The sequence below is a fragment of the Argiope bruennichi genome, chromosome 3, assembly GCF_947563725.1.
Source record: "Argiope bruennichi chromosome 3, qqArgBrue1.1, whole genome shotgun sequence".
Lineage (NCBI taxonomy): Eukaryota > Metazoa > Arthropoda > Arachnida > Araneae > Araneidae > Argiope > Argiope bruennichi.
Genome location: NC_079153.1, coordinates 44,179,195 through 44,194,043, shown reverse-complemented (window position 1 = coordinate 44,194,043; position 14,849 = coordinate 44,179,195). Strand labels below are relative to the sequence as shown.

General features: G+C 31.6%; 1 protein-coding gene across 1 annotated transcript; it reads left to right on the top strand.

Moving 5' to 3' along the window:
* The first annotated feature begins 1,690 nt into the window (after nt 1-1,690).
* LOC129962816 (uncharacterized) lies at nt 1,691-3,046 on the top strand. Its single transcript, XM_056076815.1, has one exon. The coding sequence runs from the start codon at nt 1,691-1,693 to the stop codon at nt 3,044-3,046; it is 1,356 nt and encodes a 451-aa protein (XP_055932790.1).
* The last annotated feature ends 11,803 nt before the right edge of the window (nt 3,047-14,849 follow it).

Below are 14,849 nucleotides of genomic sequence, written 5' to 3'. Positions count from 1 at the left end.
TGAGGATATCGGACCAGAAGACAAATTTCAGTACCTAGTTCAAGCAACAATTTCTGGTTCTCGTGCTAGAGAGGTTGTTGAAAGTTTTCCGCCAACTGGCGCCAACTATCAAAAGGCTATTGATGGTTTAAAATCGCGTTTTGGTAGAGAAGATATTTTAGTGGAAGTATATGTGAGAGAATTATTAAAATTAATTATTTCTGTGCAAACAAAAGAAACATTTTCATTAACTTCTTTGTATGATAAGCTTGAATCATATTTACGAGCATTAGAAACATTAGGTGTAACCACAGATAAATGTGCATCCATTTTGTATCCTATGGTTGAATCGTGTTTCCCAGCTGAATTTTTAAAGGCTTGGAATCGTAGTAATATTTCCAGTATTAACTCTGACGCGAAAGGAAGATTGGATAATTTGATGCAATTTTTGAAAACGGAAGTTGAAGGAGAAGAAAGAATATGTTTGGCTGTAGCCGGTTTCGGTTTAGGAAAGGGCCAAGAATACAGACCTTTGAAAAAGAAACAATATAGCTCGGAGAATTTGAGAAATAAAGTACCTACAGCTATAGGTTTGTTAACGACTGCTGCAGATAAAGATGTAAAGAAATCTTGCGTTTTTTGCGGTGGTAAACATTCAAGTTCAGATTGCTTTACGGCTCAAAAAATGACTCTATCGGAAAGACAAAAAATAGTCAAGGAAAAAAGATGCTGCTTTGCATGTTTATCGCCAGTTCGCGCAGTTAAAAGATGCCGAGCAGTTTTAAAATGCCTGATATGTTCTAAAAAACATTTTCCTATAATGTGTGATGTGCTTGATTCGCAAAAGATGTCTGTAGAGAGAAAAGAAGATAAACCCGCACTAGATGTTAATATGGCTAATTTTAATAAACACAGCCCTAAGATATTTCTTCAAACTCTCAAAGCTAAAGTGGTATCGGATAATAAACAGAAAATTTTGAGGTTACTTTTTGATTCTGCATCACATAAATCTTACATTTTGAAAAGTGTAGCTGAAGAAATGAATTATACACCCGTTCGATGTGAAAAATTGGTACATTCTCTTTTTGGTGGCGTTATCACTAATGAATTTAAACATAATTGTTATAAAGTAAAATTGAGAAATTTGATAAGAAATTTCGGCTGTAATTTTGAAGTTCTGGATCAATCTATCATTTGTGACAATATTAGACCGGTTTTTAAAGGTCCCTGGATAAAAGAATTAGAGGAAAATCAGATTAATCTAACTGATATTAGCGATACTTGTGAAGGCATTGATATTCTAATTGGAGCTGACGTTATGGGGAAAATGTTAACTGGCAAAAGAAAAGTCTTATCTTCAGGTCTTGTCGCTGTAGAAACTTTCTTAGGATAGACCTTAATGGGTAAGGTACCACAGGAAGAATCTTCGGAAGAAAACCTGGCTTTAACAGTGCTGTCCTTATTTGTAAATGAAGCTGAAATCACAAATTTATGGAAATTAGATTCAATCGGAATCAATGATCCTGTTGAGAAAAAATCTAAGAACGAGATTGATCTTCGGACCAAGGAGCATTTTCTAGAAACGGTAACAATTAATAAAGATGGTCGATATGAGGTTTGTTTACCATGGTCTGATGATAAGTCACCTTTGCACGACAACTTGGATTTGGCGAGGAAAAGGCTCGACTACACTACCTCAAAACTTATAGCTATGAATATGTATGAGAAATATGAAAATATTCTTCTAAATTGGTTAGATGAAGACATAATAGATGAAGTTCCTACCAACGAAATGAACTCTTATGGTAATTATTTACCTCACCGTGCAGTGATAAAACTAAGCAGCAGCACTACTCCAATTCGTCCGGTGTTTGACGCTTCAGCGAGATTAGCAAATTATCCATCTTTCAATCAGTGCTTGGAATGTGGTCCTAATCTCATTGAGCTGATTCCAAATATTCTTCTTCGATTCAGAGAGGGACAGCTTGGCGTTATAGCTGACATCAGGAAAGCTTTTCTGCAAATTAGTATTCGTAAAGAGGATAGAGACTTCCTTCGGTTTTTGTGGTGGGAAAATAGAGAAGAAAAGAAATTGAGAGTTTTTCGTCACACAAGAGTTGTTTTTGGGGTAAAATGTAGCCCTTTTCTTTTAGCTTCAGTAATTGAGTACCATATTCAAAAATGTGAAGGATTTGAAAAATCTTTGAAGAAAAGACTTTTGGAGAGTTTCTACATTGATAATGTCGTTACTGGTGTCGACAGTAAAGACCAATTAGATCGATTCATTGACAATTCTAAAACCTTGATGGCAAAAGGTGGTTTTGATCTTAGAGAATGGGAATGGTCTGGCGACTGTGAAACTAATTCAAAGGAAGAAACTCGGGTATTAGGTCTTATTTGGAATAAGAAATTAGACACTTTGAAAATTAACATGAAATGGCTGGATGGCATTAATGTGGAAAAAGTAACTAAAAGGAGTATGTTATCTACAGTACATAAAGTATTTGATCCTTTTGGATTCACTGCACCAGTGATGCTCTGTCCAAAAATAATGCTACAAAAGGCATGGACATTAGGTACAAGTTGGGATGAAGAAGTAACTGGTGAGCTTCGTAAAGAATTTCTACAGTGGTTTCAAGAACTTAAGCATTTGTCTGACATACAGATTCCTAGGTGTGTTCAAGCATCTTCAAAAGATATAAGCAACTGCACTATTCATACGTTTGTTGATGGAAGCAAAGATGCATATGCTGCTGTTACATTCCTTAGAATAGAAAATAATGGTCGAATCGAGCTATTTCTACTTGCAGCGAAATCTCGAGTGGCTCCTTTAAGAGGCACAACTATCCCAAGAATGGAACTTCTTGCGGCGGTGATTGGAGCGAGGCTAGCGAATTCAGTTGTTGAAGCTCTTGGTTGGAAAAATGTTACGATATATTACTGGAGTGATTCTACAACAGTGCTTGCATGGATATTACGAGAAGAAAATTGGTCTGTCTTCGTTAGGAACAGAGTCCAAGAGATAAGGAAGTTGAGTAATCCTACATCATGGAGACATACCTGGTGATAAGAATCCGGCAGATTTACCTTCCAGGGGCTGCAAGGCAAAACATCTAGTCTCCCTAAGATGGGTGGAGGGTCCTCAATGGATGAAAAATGCTTTTGAATTTCAAAACATTATGGGTTCCACCAACCATGATTGGAATGAAGAAGAGATTAGAAAGGAAAAGTCTAAGACGACTTTTATATTATCAAATAATGAAGCCTGTGGTGTTGCAAACTGGTACTACAGATATTTTTCGAACTATGATAGAATAGTTCGTCTTGTTGCATGGATCCTCCGCTTCATGAACAACTGCAAAAATATAACTGAGAAGAAGCATGGTGAATTAACCGCTACAGAATTTCAGGAAGCAGAAATGAAGGTTTTATTTATGATACAGAATGAGTCTTTTCTCCCAGAAGAAGAAAAGAGATTAAAAACCCTACAAGTATTTAAAGACGATCTTGGCATCATCCGTTTGAAAACTAAAATTATTTATCGCAAGGACAGTGAAGATTTTCTTAAACTTATTGTTCTTCCTCCGAAGCATGAAGTGGTAAAGCGGTTAATCTATAATGCTCACGTTAAGAACTGTCATGCTGGAGTCCAGATACTATTGAATGCACTTAGAGAAAAGTACTGGATCCTAAATGGAAGAAAAGCGGTGAAACATGTGGTGGCCAATTGCATTACGTGTAAAAGATATAGCTCAAAGAACATAGAAGTTATAAGTCCCCCCCCTTCCAGAAAATAGAGTAAAGGATGCTGCGGTGTTTCAGATAACTGGCGTTGATATGGCTGGACCTTTATTCCTTAAAGACAAGAAGAGCTGGGTTCTAATTTTTACTTGTGCAGTGTACAGAGCAGTTCATTTCGAGCTTGTTACTGCTGCATCGACTGATGTTTTTTTAATGGCCTTTAGGAGATTTGTTTATCGCAGGGGAAGATGCACAACAATATACTGCGATAATGGCTCCAATTTTGTTGGAGCAGCCATCTATTTAAAACAACTGGATTGGAACCGTATCCAAAAATATGGAGCAATAAACTCTATTGACTGGAAGTTTAATCCTCCAACTGCTGCCTGGTGGGGCGGATGGTGGGAGAGATTAATTAGAATTTTAAAAGATCTTTTGAAGAAAGTGTTAGGACATGCACGTCTCAATTATGAGGAGATGATAACGGTTTTTGGCAGACTGCGAGCGTGTAATCAACTCAAGACCTCTAACTTACATTTGCGAAGAGGTAGCTATAAAACCAATTTCTCCATCGATGTTCATACAAGATGTGCATGAATGCAATCTTCCTGATATAGATGCTGTAGAGCAAAATTCTGTGAGCAATAGATTCAAATACAGACAAGCAGTGCTTAAAGACTTAAGAAATCGTTTCAGATCTGAGTATTTGGGTGCTCTCATACAGCGGAGAAATAAAAAATCAAGAAAATGTACAGTTACTGTTGGTGACATTGTTATGGTGGGAGCAGATAATAAAAAGAGACTTGTCTGGCCTTTAGGTCGTATCACAGAAATCATACCAGGTAAAGATGGACATGTACGACTTGTTCGAGTGCAAACTTCACAGCAGAATTTCCTGCGACCAATTCAAAGAATATATCCATTAGAGTTAACATCCTCTGATGACTTCTCCACTTCGATGACACCAGATGATTTGAATAAGTCAAATGACATCACCAAAACTTCTGACAGTACTTCTGGCAACGAGATGAAATTTAGTAGAGCCGGAAGAAGAATTAAATTGCCAGAGAGACTGAACTTGTGATTTATTTTGTTTTTGATTGGACATTTTCACATTAATTTTCATTTTTATATTTAAATATTAATTGAAAATTTGTAAAACGTTGCCATTTATTGAATCTCTTAACTGTGTTTAACTAATAGTATTATATTTTGATTATTATTTATAATCAAAAGGTGGGAGGATGTTGAAAATGTATTAATATTTTATTTTATTTATTTGTTTATTTTAGAATGGCAACGTTATTTAAGAAATATTTTTTGCTGTCTCATTTTGTAGATGGCAACTTGGAGATCAATCCCAAGATGGAATAAACAAAGTTTGAATTTTTTACCGGTGGGATATCGTTTTTCTATTTTAATATAAAAAGCAAAAGAAAACGGTGTTTTTTCTTAGGCAGCTTTAACAGTAACTTCTTTTTTTGCATTTATTTTTCTAGAAAATACAGTAATTCATATTTATATATTTTTATACATGCATGTACTAAAAATTACACGTCACTAGAGTTAGTTTTCTGTGAGAATTAACTTTATCTCTTAGTTCGAGCTTTTGTCAGCGTGATGGTAAAACGTGGATACAAGCTAATTTTTTCCAAGCACGCGTAATGTGCTCGTGCAGGTTAAACCGTATTTTTATTTTGCGTGAAATAAATTGTTGAAAAATATGTTTAAAATATCTTTTAAAAGCTGATTCAAAATTAGAAAATTTAAATGTTAAAAAGTGTTTTTTTAATTTTAAGATGATTAATTTAATTTTAAGAGATTTAATTTTAAGATTTTAAGTCCACAAATTATTTTTGGACTGTCATATTTTCAGAAATTATCGTAGAAAAATATCAAAATTTCGCTTAATTTTCATTTAAGTAAAATTCTGATTAAAAATTTTAAAAAAATCACTTTGAGGTGCATATTTTTACTTTTCAAAATATGTATTGCTAAATTTGGTCAAACCATCTCACACACACATACACTTACACAAACAAACATAAATACACATTCATTTCCATTATAAATAAAGTTTGACGAATATATATTGTCTATTCTAAAATATGAAACTTTCCGCTCTTTCACGCATGTGCCAGGAAGCGCTGATTTCACCAAAATAGGAATGAGATGAACGTTATTCAATAATACGCACAGTAAAACTGATTAAAAGTGGAAATAGATGAAGTAGCAATTTTAGATAATTCACAAAATTGAACTAATCACATATGTAATGAATATACACATTTCGAGTAAAAATAAAATAAGCATGCTCAAAATGACCAGCGACCAGAAGAATTGCAAGAAAACAGGGAGGAAAGACATGATTAGTTGCGGATTTGCGCTTACTCATTGCGCATTGCTAATCTGTGGAGTAAAATAGTTCAAAATTGATAGTCACATTATAAAAACATTATACTGTTCCCATTTAAAACAAAATGGCGCAATTAAAATCAAAATGAAAATTAGCATAAAAAAAACAACTCCAGATAAATCCTCTTTTCACTCATTGCGTACTCCCTCTCGGGTAAGGATTGCAATACCGGACCAAAATTTCAATACCGGTATTCGGTATTTTTTAGATCTTAATACCGGGATACTGGTTTTAATACCGGTATTAGAAATTTTAGAAAAAGAAAGAAAACACAGGTGTTTCTTTGTTTTATTTGCCAGTTTTATAAGAGAGTGTAAATATCACTAAAAATAATATGGAACAGTATATAAAGAATCACAAAAAAGTAAAGAAAAAACTTATTTATTTAAATCACAAAAAAAGTGTAAATATCACTATTCAGTCTGTGGTACTATTACATATTTTTGAAATGTGATCTTAAAAAACATGATGCATCAATTGTACTGACATTAAAGCTGAAAAGTAATTTTGTGTAAAAATGACCAGCTGTCGAAAACGCTCTTTTGGCATCTACGCTAGTTGGCGATACTGTTAGCAATACGCGATATACTTTTTCCAAGTATTTCCCTCTAAATCCCTCCTCTTCAAATAAATCGATTTCTCGTCGGATGGTTTTTGATATAGCTGATTTTTGTATTGTTTTTTGGTTCGTTGATTTTTTTTATTTATCGCTAATTCTAATTTTTGTTCAAGAGACAATTCCTTTTCACTATCGACATTAGTGTCATCATAATCTTCGATAACTGAACCAAATTCTTCTGAATGTGCATAGGTTTGTGGGTAAAAAAATTGTAAGAAAATTTACTATAAACTTAATCAGATTATTTTCTTTTCTTCTTTTACATTTTCATTTTTAAAATCATTATAATTATGTAAATACCATAAGACATTTTCTATTTCGGTATGCCTTTCTTTTGTGCGATTTTTCAATGTAATATATAATTCTTCAGATAGTGATGTGTGCTGTTCTCTCATGATTTCAACATGAAATTTATTGTTGCATTAGGTGTTAATAAATTAAAATCTCTCCGACATAATGCCTCAATAGTCAGTTTTATTTTAAGTAGAGCTGATATAGTTCTGGATATTAAGTCGAATTCACTGTCTGAAAAATTAATTTACAGGTTTAAGTCGATTATAGCTTTTTGGATTGGATTTCTAAACTTCAAAAATCGTTCTATCATTAGGAGTAAACTGTCCCAACGTGTCTTAGAATCTATTATTAACATATATTCTGTTTTATGTTCAGTTAGTATATATTTTTGTAATATGGCTTTTTTTGTAGGGGAAAGTTTAAATATCTTAACAATTTTTCGAACTTCATAAATTATAGGAAGCAATTCTTGATGGGTTAATATTTCATCCTCATTAGCAATATCAATTTCCACAATTACATTGTCAATATCACTCTCACTCTTACTCTCTTCAATGTCGGAATCCGAAGTTTCTATATCCACAATATTTGGATTCTTCTGTTCTTTATTTTTTTTGTATAATACATCTATTACTCCTAATTGAATTCCATGAGCATAGCACAATTACTGATTTGCACCAATCAACTTTCCAAATTTTTTCATAACTGTTGCTCCATTAGTCGTTATGGATACAATATCTTCTTTCAGGGATAATCCAAGTTTCGCTAATTTAGATTTAAGCAATTAATTCAGCCATTAATTAGCTAATTTATTTGGCCAGTTAGGGAGACATAAAAACAGAAACGTATACTATTTTGCTATGTTGGCGATCCCTGAACATATAGGGGGGACAATTCCAAAAATTTCTAGTAAATACCGAAAAACTGGTATTTAAACTTGTGAATACCGGTATTACGAAATTGTAAAATGGCTCAAAATACCGGTATTCGGTATCCCGGTATACCGGTATTGCAATCCCTACTCTCGGGGTAGTAGTATCATCCAAAAATGATATGCATGGAATTCTAAAACGGAGATTTACTTCATATTTCTTAGTAGCAATGATAGCGGTCGAATTTAAAAACTCTTCGTAAATGCGATATTTTTGTATGTATTGTGTTGCATCATAATAAATCTAAGAAATTTCATTGTGATTTTTATATAATGCATCTAAGAGGGATTTGGCCCATAATTTGAAACAAATTAACAGTTTACACGTCAAGTAGACATATCAAAAGGTAACATACCTAATTTTATTCATCTAGTACTTAATGTTTTTGAGTTAAAATATTCATCCTTATATAAACATACATAACACTAAAAATATTTTTTTATTAAACAGAAGGATCTACGATGACGAAATTCATTAAAATATGAAGTAATTTCTTTGACAATTACAGTACTTCCTATTGTATATATTCTTATCTGAAAAAAATAATAATTACATCATTTGATGGATAAAAACAAATATCTTTAAATGGAAAATCTTTTCAGTCAAAAAAAAAAATTCTTTTAATAGAAGTGATATTTTCACACAAAAAAAATTTAGAGTTTAATTTATCATGCGTTTTATTGGCGTAAGAGCCATATTTGGCTATACTGCTCACAAAAAAGTTCTTATGTAGGGATAGTATGTGGATACGTGGGTGGAGATGTAATATTCATTTCATTCTTTTCTGCCTGATGAAAATTTTTAACTCATTTAATTCTTTAAAAAAAAGACACTCATCTTCTTGATTGAGTGAAAGCAGACAAATAAAACTGTATTCGCTGGTGTGAAGAAATAAAAACGCAATTAAGTTTGATTAAAAAGACTCTTTCTCTTTTACCCTGTAATTCAAGACTTGATGTGACAACGCATAAAAATAAAAATACTCCCAATTTGGACAAATGTCATAGTTGAGGAAGATTTCATCACACTTATGAAAATGTTACATATTAGGTATCCTTTCAACAGTCAACGGAAAGTTAGAACGAAAGTGCTTTTTACTTCGCTCTTTTTGCAGCGAGGAAATGGCAACAATTTAGTTTCTCAATCCTTTTGTTATGGGTTTCCAAAGCATTGCGAGACACGCAATTGCAAGGTCATTCACCCTTCACGATTTTTATACGAAGTGAAAGGTCCTTGCAGCTAGATTTCTACGCATAAATTATTCAATAGCTCTAAAACAAACGGATTTCCCGTTATTGCTATTAGAGTTATGGTTCTTAAAAAATAATTAATGATTTATTAAGAATGTTTTTATTTAATTTACATTTGGAATAAAAAGAAATCATACTTTAAGTACTAACCTAAGTATCAAGTTTTATTGGTTACTTAATTATAAGTTTTGAAATTTTTATTGAAACTAATTTTCTATTTTGCCAAAATATTTAGAAATATTTTTTAATTCAATTTATTTCATTGTAAATTATTATAGAGGAACTTTACTAATACAAACATTTCTAACTAATCAATAATTCGAATAACTTTTCTGTCCCTTTGAATATTCTATTAACATTAACATAACTTTAAAATCTTAATCTTTATATATGTATATATATAAAGATTAAGTATAATTAATAATATTTATATATATATGTATATATATATTGTTTATTCACGTATTTGAAAACCTTCTGTGCTTTTTCTCATGCTTCAGGATGCGTTTATTTAATCAAAATAGGTTGAAAGGGAAGATAAAAGGAGAGGTTTGCATTTAACAATTGGTGAACTCGGATTATCCGTGGGCTTGGGAGGCGTAAAAACTTCGGATAACTTGTAATATAGTCGGAAAATGCACTAATTAATAATAAAACACTTTAGAGCAATTTTTATTTACTGTAAGGAGTATAAGCGTTTCATTTGATAAATAAATGGAAGTTTTCGGTTTTAAAATTTGGTAATTCGCTTTTTACATAATAATAATAATTTTTTATGTAAAACACTTGCTTTGTTACAGGATTTTTTGATAAAATTTTATATTAACAACAGTAGATCATCACGGTCACATTAATTATATTATATAAAATATTTTTCCTGCTACTTCTGTAAGCCTTTATAGCAATTGAAAATCATATAATCAATCGATACTCAATTTTGAATTAAAGTAATACGGTAAGACAGACGATTTCTGAATATATATTTCGCTTAAAATTTGATAAAAATCTAGAAATCTGGTGTAAAAACTAAATTTTCTCTGTTTAGATCAAAACATTTTTGAGTTATTTTGCTCACAGAATGATAGACATAATGCCAAAAATGTGTTTTCTGGCCTAGGGATATCTTAAACATAGAGATTCGACAAAGAGTTCGAATTTTTTAGAGATTACAATACTTTCTTTACATAGGAGAGAGTAAAAAATTCGAATTATTTACAAATGCAATACAAAAAAATCGTTCGAAGTCGCGAAGTTCATTGCACTTTAAAATCTGCCATTTGAAAATTATGTTACTTGTTATTTAATATACTGTTTGTTACTATTTCAAAAACGTCGAAAAATACGGATGTAGCCAAATCCATGTGTTTTTTCAGAATACATCCTTATCTTATAAATACAACATAACAAACAGTAAAAATATTACTCAAAAATTTACGCTTTAAAATAAAGAACAGATAAACCTTTGAATTATTTTTGAAAAGATGTTGATATAAACAACAATGCCTAAGAAAACAAAAAACTATTTTAACCACAGCTGACCTTGAAAGAACCTCACGAATATGCACCTAAAAAGAACCGTGAGTCCTTAGCGAACGCTACGACGTAATCAGCAAGTTTAAACAGCGGTTCGGAAGAAAGAAAGAAAACAGATCAGAAAATGCAAAATAGCTTCGGCAGCGAGGCCTGTTCAACATCGATGCCCAAACACCAAGCTTATTACATCACGGGCATGCCTTTGAAACGACAATTCAAATAAATCCTTGCTGAACGACTTTGCTCGCGGGTCATCGAAAGCAGCAGAGCACGTTCTGATCGCATTTTTAGCCCGTCTGAGCAGACAATGGATTTCGGCCTTCGCTTGTTTCGGGTAAAGGACGTGATGCTTTCGAAAGAAGTACTGACAAGATGGAGTGATGTCTGTCCGTCTTTTGTAGACACGCATTTCCTTTTAGGAGAGAGTTTTTTCCTCTCCCTAACTTGTTATAAATGTCATGGAGTGTCGTTTGGCATCTGGTTTATATATACTGATATTAGACATCGGCATAGTGTAAAAGTAACGATAAAAGAAAGCTCCTAATGAACGTATCCCATTTATTAATAAAGCATTCTCGACAGAAAAAATAATTATGTCACTAATGACAGTAGTAGATTATAATATAATAAGAAACTGTTATTCGTTGTCTGGTTTTGTTGAAACTGATAGTAGTCATCGTTATATAAAAGTTTCCAAAAAAAAAAAAAAAAAAAAAAAAAAAACCCAACGGGATTGGTCCCACCAAAACTTTCTTACATATTCTCAAATAAACTTTTCGTGCCAGAAAACGCTTTGCATGAGCATTGGCGTACGATAGTAACGAAATATCAAATTTGACATGAGTTTAGCATTTTTCCCAAATTTGGCGTATCATCGTTGGCGAGTTATTTGGTGATTAATCTCTGGCATACGGTAATAGTATCCAAAAATCGAATTTGTCTTTCAGACATGTTTTTCTCAACCGATTGAAGCAAAAATTTGTCATAAAACTGCACTTGTAGTCACAAAGTCTAATACCAAATTCGATATATTTAAGTCATTGGGTTTTTGAATCATTTATATGTTTCTGAAAATACAGATCAACAGAGAATCAACCTGTAGTTGAATTTGGCTCAAAATTTGATAGGCATCAACTCTATAGATGTTAAATCTATGAACCTAATTTTATCTATCTGGCATTTTTTTGTTTTGTACTTATCGTGTCAACTTATATTCGAACAGACAAACGGACTTCCTCTGAACTGATTTTACTCAAAATTTGATAGAATTCTGAAAACGTGGTGTGAAGATCGCACACCGAATTTTAACGACTAATTCAAAGTGTTTTTGAGTTATTTTTGTTACAGACAGACGGATATTTCCTAAAAAGGAGCTTTTTAAATTGATGGAGATCAAAAGAGGGGAGATTTGTCGAAATATCGATTTTTTAATGGTTACTTTACTTTCTTTATGCTATGGGTACCAGAAAGTGATAAAAACTCACTATGCTATTATTGATAATAATTTGTAAAACAGTAAATGAAGCAGTTTCTTTCATGAAGTTAATCAAAGAACAATGAACCCACTTCATTTCTCTTGAAGCAAGCACTAATTACAAAGTCATAAATTAAAACTAATTTAAGTATCAGTTATTGAAATTTAATTCGTATCGAAGTAAGAAAAAATAACAATCAATAAAGAATAATAACTTCATTATTCATTAATTTGTTCTTATAAAAGTAAATGAGGGTTTCTTTTGTATGTGTGTATCTGAGATGTCTAGACAAATTTATTGCACCTAAAGCCATAAAATTTGTCACCCAAAAAGTCCCAATAGAGACTTTATATTTCGAAACTCTAATTTTAAAATTTAAACTACAAAATTTGATAATTATATTTTGTATTGTTTTTCGTGATTTTTCGTCCATATTTGCCCATGATAACGATACTAACAACTGTTGGGGGGAAAGACAGAGCACCATTGAAGAAGACGAACTATTGTTTTTTTCTAAAGGAACTTTTTTGCACTTTTAATGTAATTAACTGCATTCTGATAATTTTTAAAAAACAGTCAGAAAATTCTTCAGAATCAAAACTAAACATTCTGCATCCAAAATTCTAATTCCATTTTTTTTTTAATTTTAAGGTTATTGTTCAAACAGTTCTCTGTAATTAAAAGAAGAATGATCAACAGATTTTCTTCATTGATTATTTTTTCATTGAGTTTTAATTAATTATTTTTCCAGAAGAAATCAAACGATTTTTTTTCGCTGACTCGCTGTAGAAATCCAAATTAGTAAATCAAGTTTAATGAATTTTTTCTATAATTTAATCGGCTGCAGGAAATTGTTTATAATTTCGTTGTCGCTTTCTTTTTTTTAACGAGTCATTATTTTTTTTTATCATCTGTAGTTCATCAAACGATATCTTTGTCAGGATGAAAAATAAACGTGCAAAATCAGTATTATTTTTTTAATTTCGTTTTCATGGCTTTATTTTATGTTCTTGGATTTCGATTTCGCTGACATTCGTGGCGCAAAATTGTGTGAGTTCTGCTTGTATTATTAAATTTCATTATGTAATTACTATCAAACATTTTTCTTTTATTTTTTTGTGATTATAACATTATTTGTATTTGCGCATTAAAGAGAGAATTGCATAATCTGTTTCATAGATACTTTTTCTTATTAAAAGAGAACTGTTTATGGGTATCTTTTTGTTTTATGAAACTTTTAAATATTGATGATCTATAAAAGTTCATGTAAAACAGATGGCGGATGACACACCGGTGTTTATTAAAAGCTGTACGATTGTTATAAAGCTTGCAATTGTAAATTGTACAGAATTTACGAAGTTGATCCAAGTACGAGTGCCCAACCTATTCACACTTCTTTTCCATAAGTTACAGTGGCATCGTGTTTCTTTTTAGGTCTGGAAAGTTATAAGATAGAGACACGATTCAGACAATTCGCTACATATATGGGTATCGGGCATCTTAAATTCAACGAAAGTCAAATAGTAAGAATGATGAATTATGGAATCCGACTCAGGTATTGTCCTCGTTGTCTAACAGAGTTTGAAATTGCGAGATCTTCTCTAAAATAACCTCCATGTCTCTTCTAAAATGGCATTAGATTCTCCATATGTGTTATAAGAACATATGATCCACAACAAGGGATTTTGTATATGTCTAGCATACTGTTTTAGCGAGCATTCATTTTTCCTGTTATTTGGGTAAAGTACTGATGGGCGTTGTTTCATTTTTTATTTCGAATAAAATATTGGCATGATAAGAATGATTTTTTTTTTCGTTCTTAAAAAACACATATATTTTCTTGGTGGGCATTTGTCCAACACATTATTTTTTTTAGTGTGGAAAGGCGGCAAAGAGCACAATTTATTATATGATGTCTATAACTTTTTTACTCATCAAATTTTAAAACTTAAGTAATATATTTCGCGCCGAAAATAAAATCCTTATAAAAAAAAGATAGGGTCATTTTGAAAGATTTATGACATGAAGTCTAAGAAAAGCAATGACTTTCATAATATAATCTGTAGCTAAAAGATTCCAATGAAAAGAAAGTGAAGCAATTTTTTTGAGTTTTTTGACAGTTACTTAGATAGGTATAATAGAATCAGGATTTTTTGATAAAATAATTAAGAACACTTTTATTTCATCTCTTTTGGAAGGAACTACTTTCAGATAATATAAATTTTAAAAGAAAAAAACTTATTAAAAGTTTCAATTTATTTTTTTCATTAATAACTTCACATGGCGATTAAAAGAATGAGAATTAAAAGAATTGTTTCACTTTATTTTTAAGTATTTTTTTGGATTGAAGATTCGCTTTCAAGCTAAACAAAGCGCTTTACAGACAAATCTTATCATTTTTGAATTCAAGGTCAAGTGATATGAATGACTTTTAAGATGATATCCTGACTTTGTATTTACCATACCACATTATTTTATGTGCTGTAGTTCCGCAATAACCAAGGATTGAGGAACTACAGCACATAAAACTTTTTTCGGACATAAATACAATCACTGATTTCTTTAATATTTTTCCGTAGTTTTTTAATCAGTCAAGAATTTAATGAAATT

Coding starts and splice junctions, on each gene's coding strand:
- LOC129962816 (XM_056076815.1), top strand. CDS start 1,691: ATGAATATGTATGAGAAATATGAAAATATTCTTCTAAATTGGTTAGAT.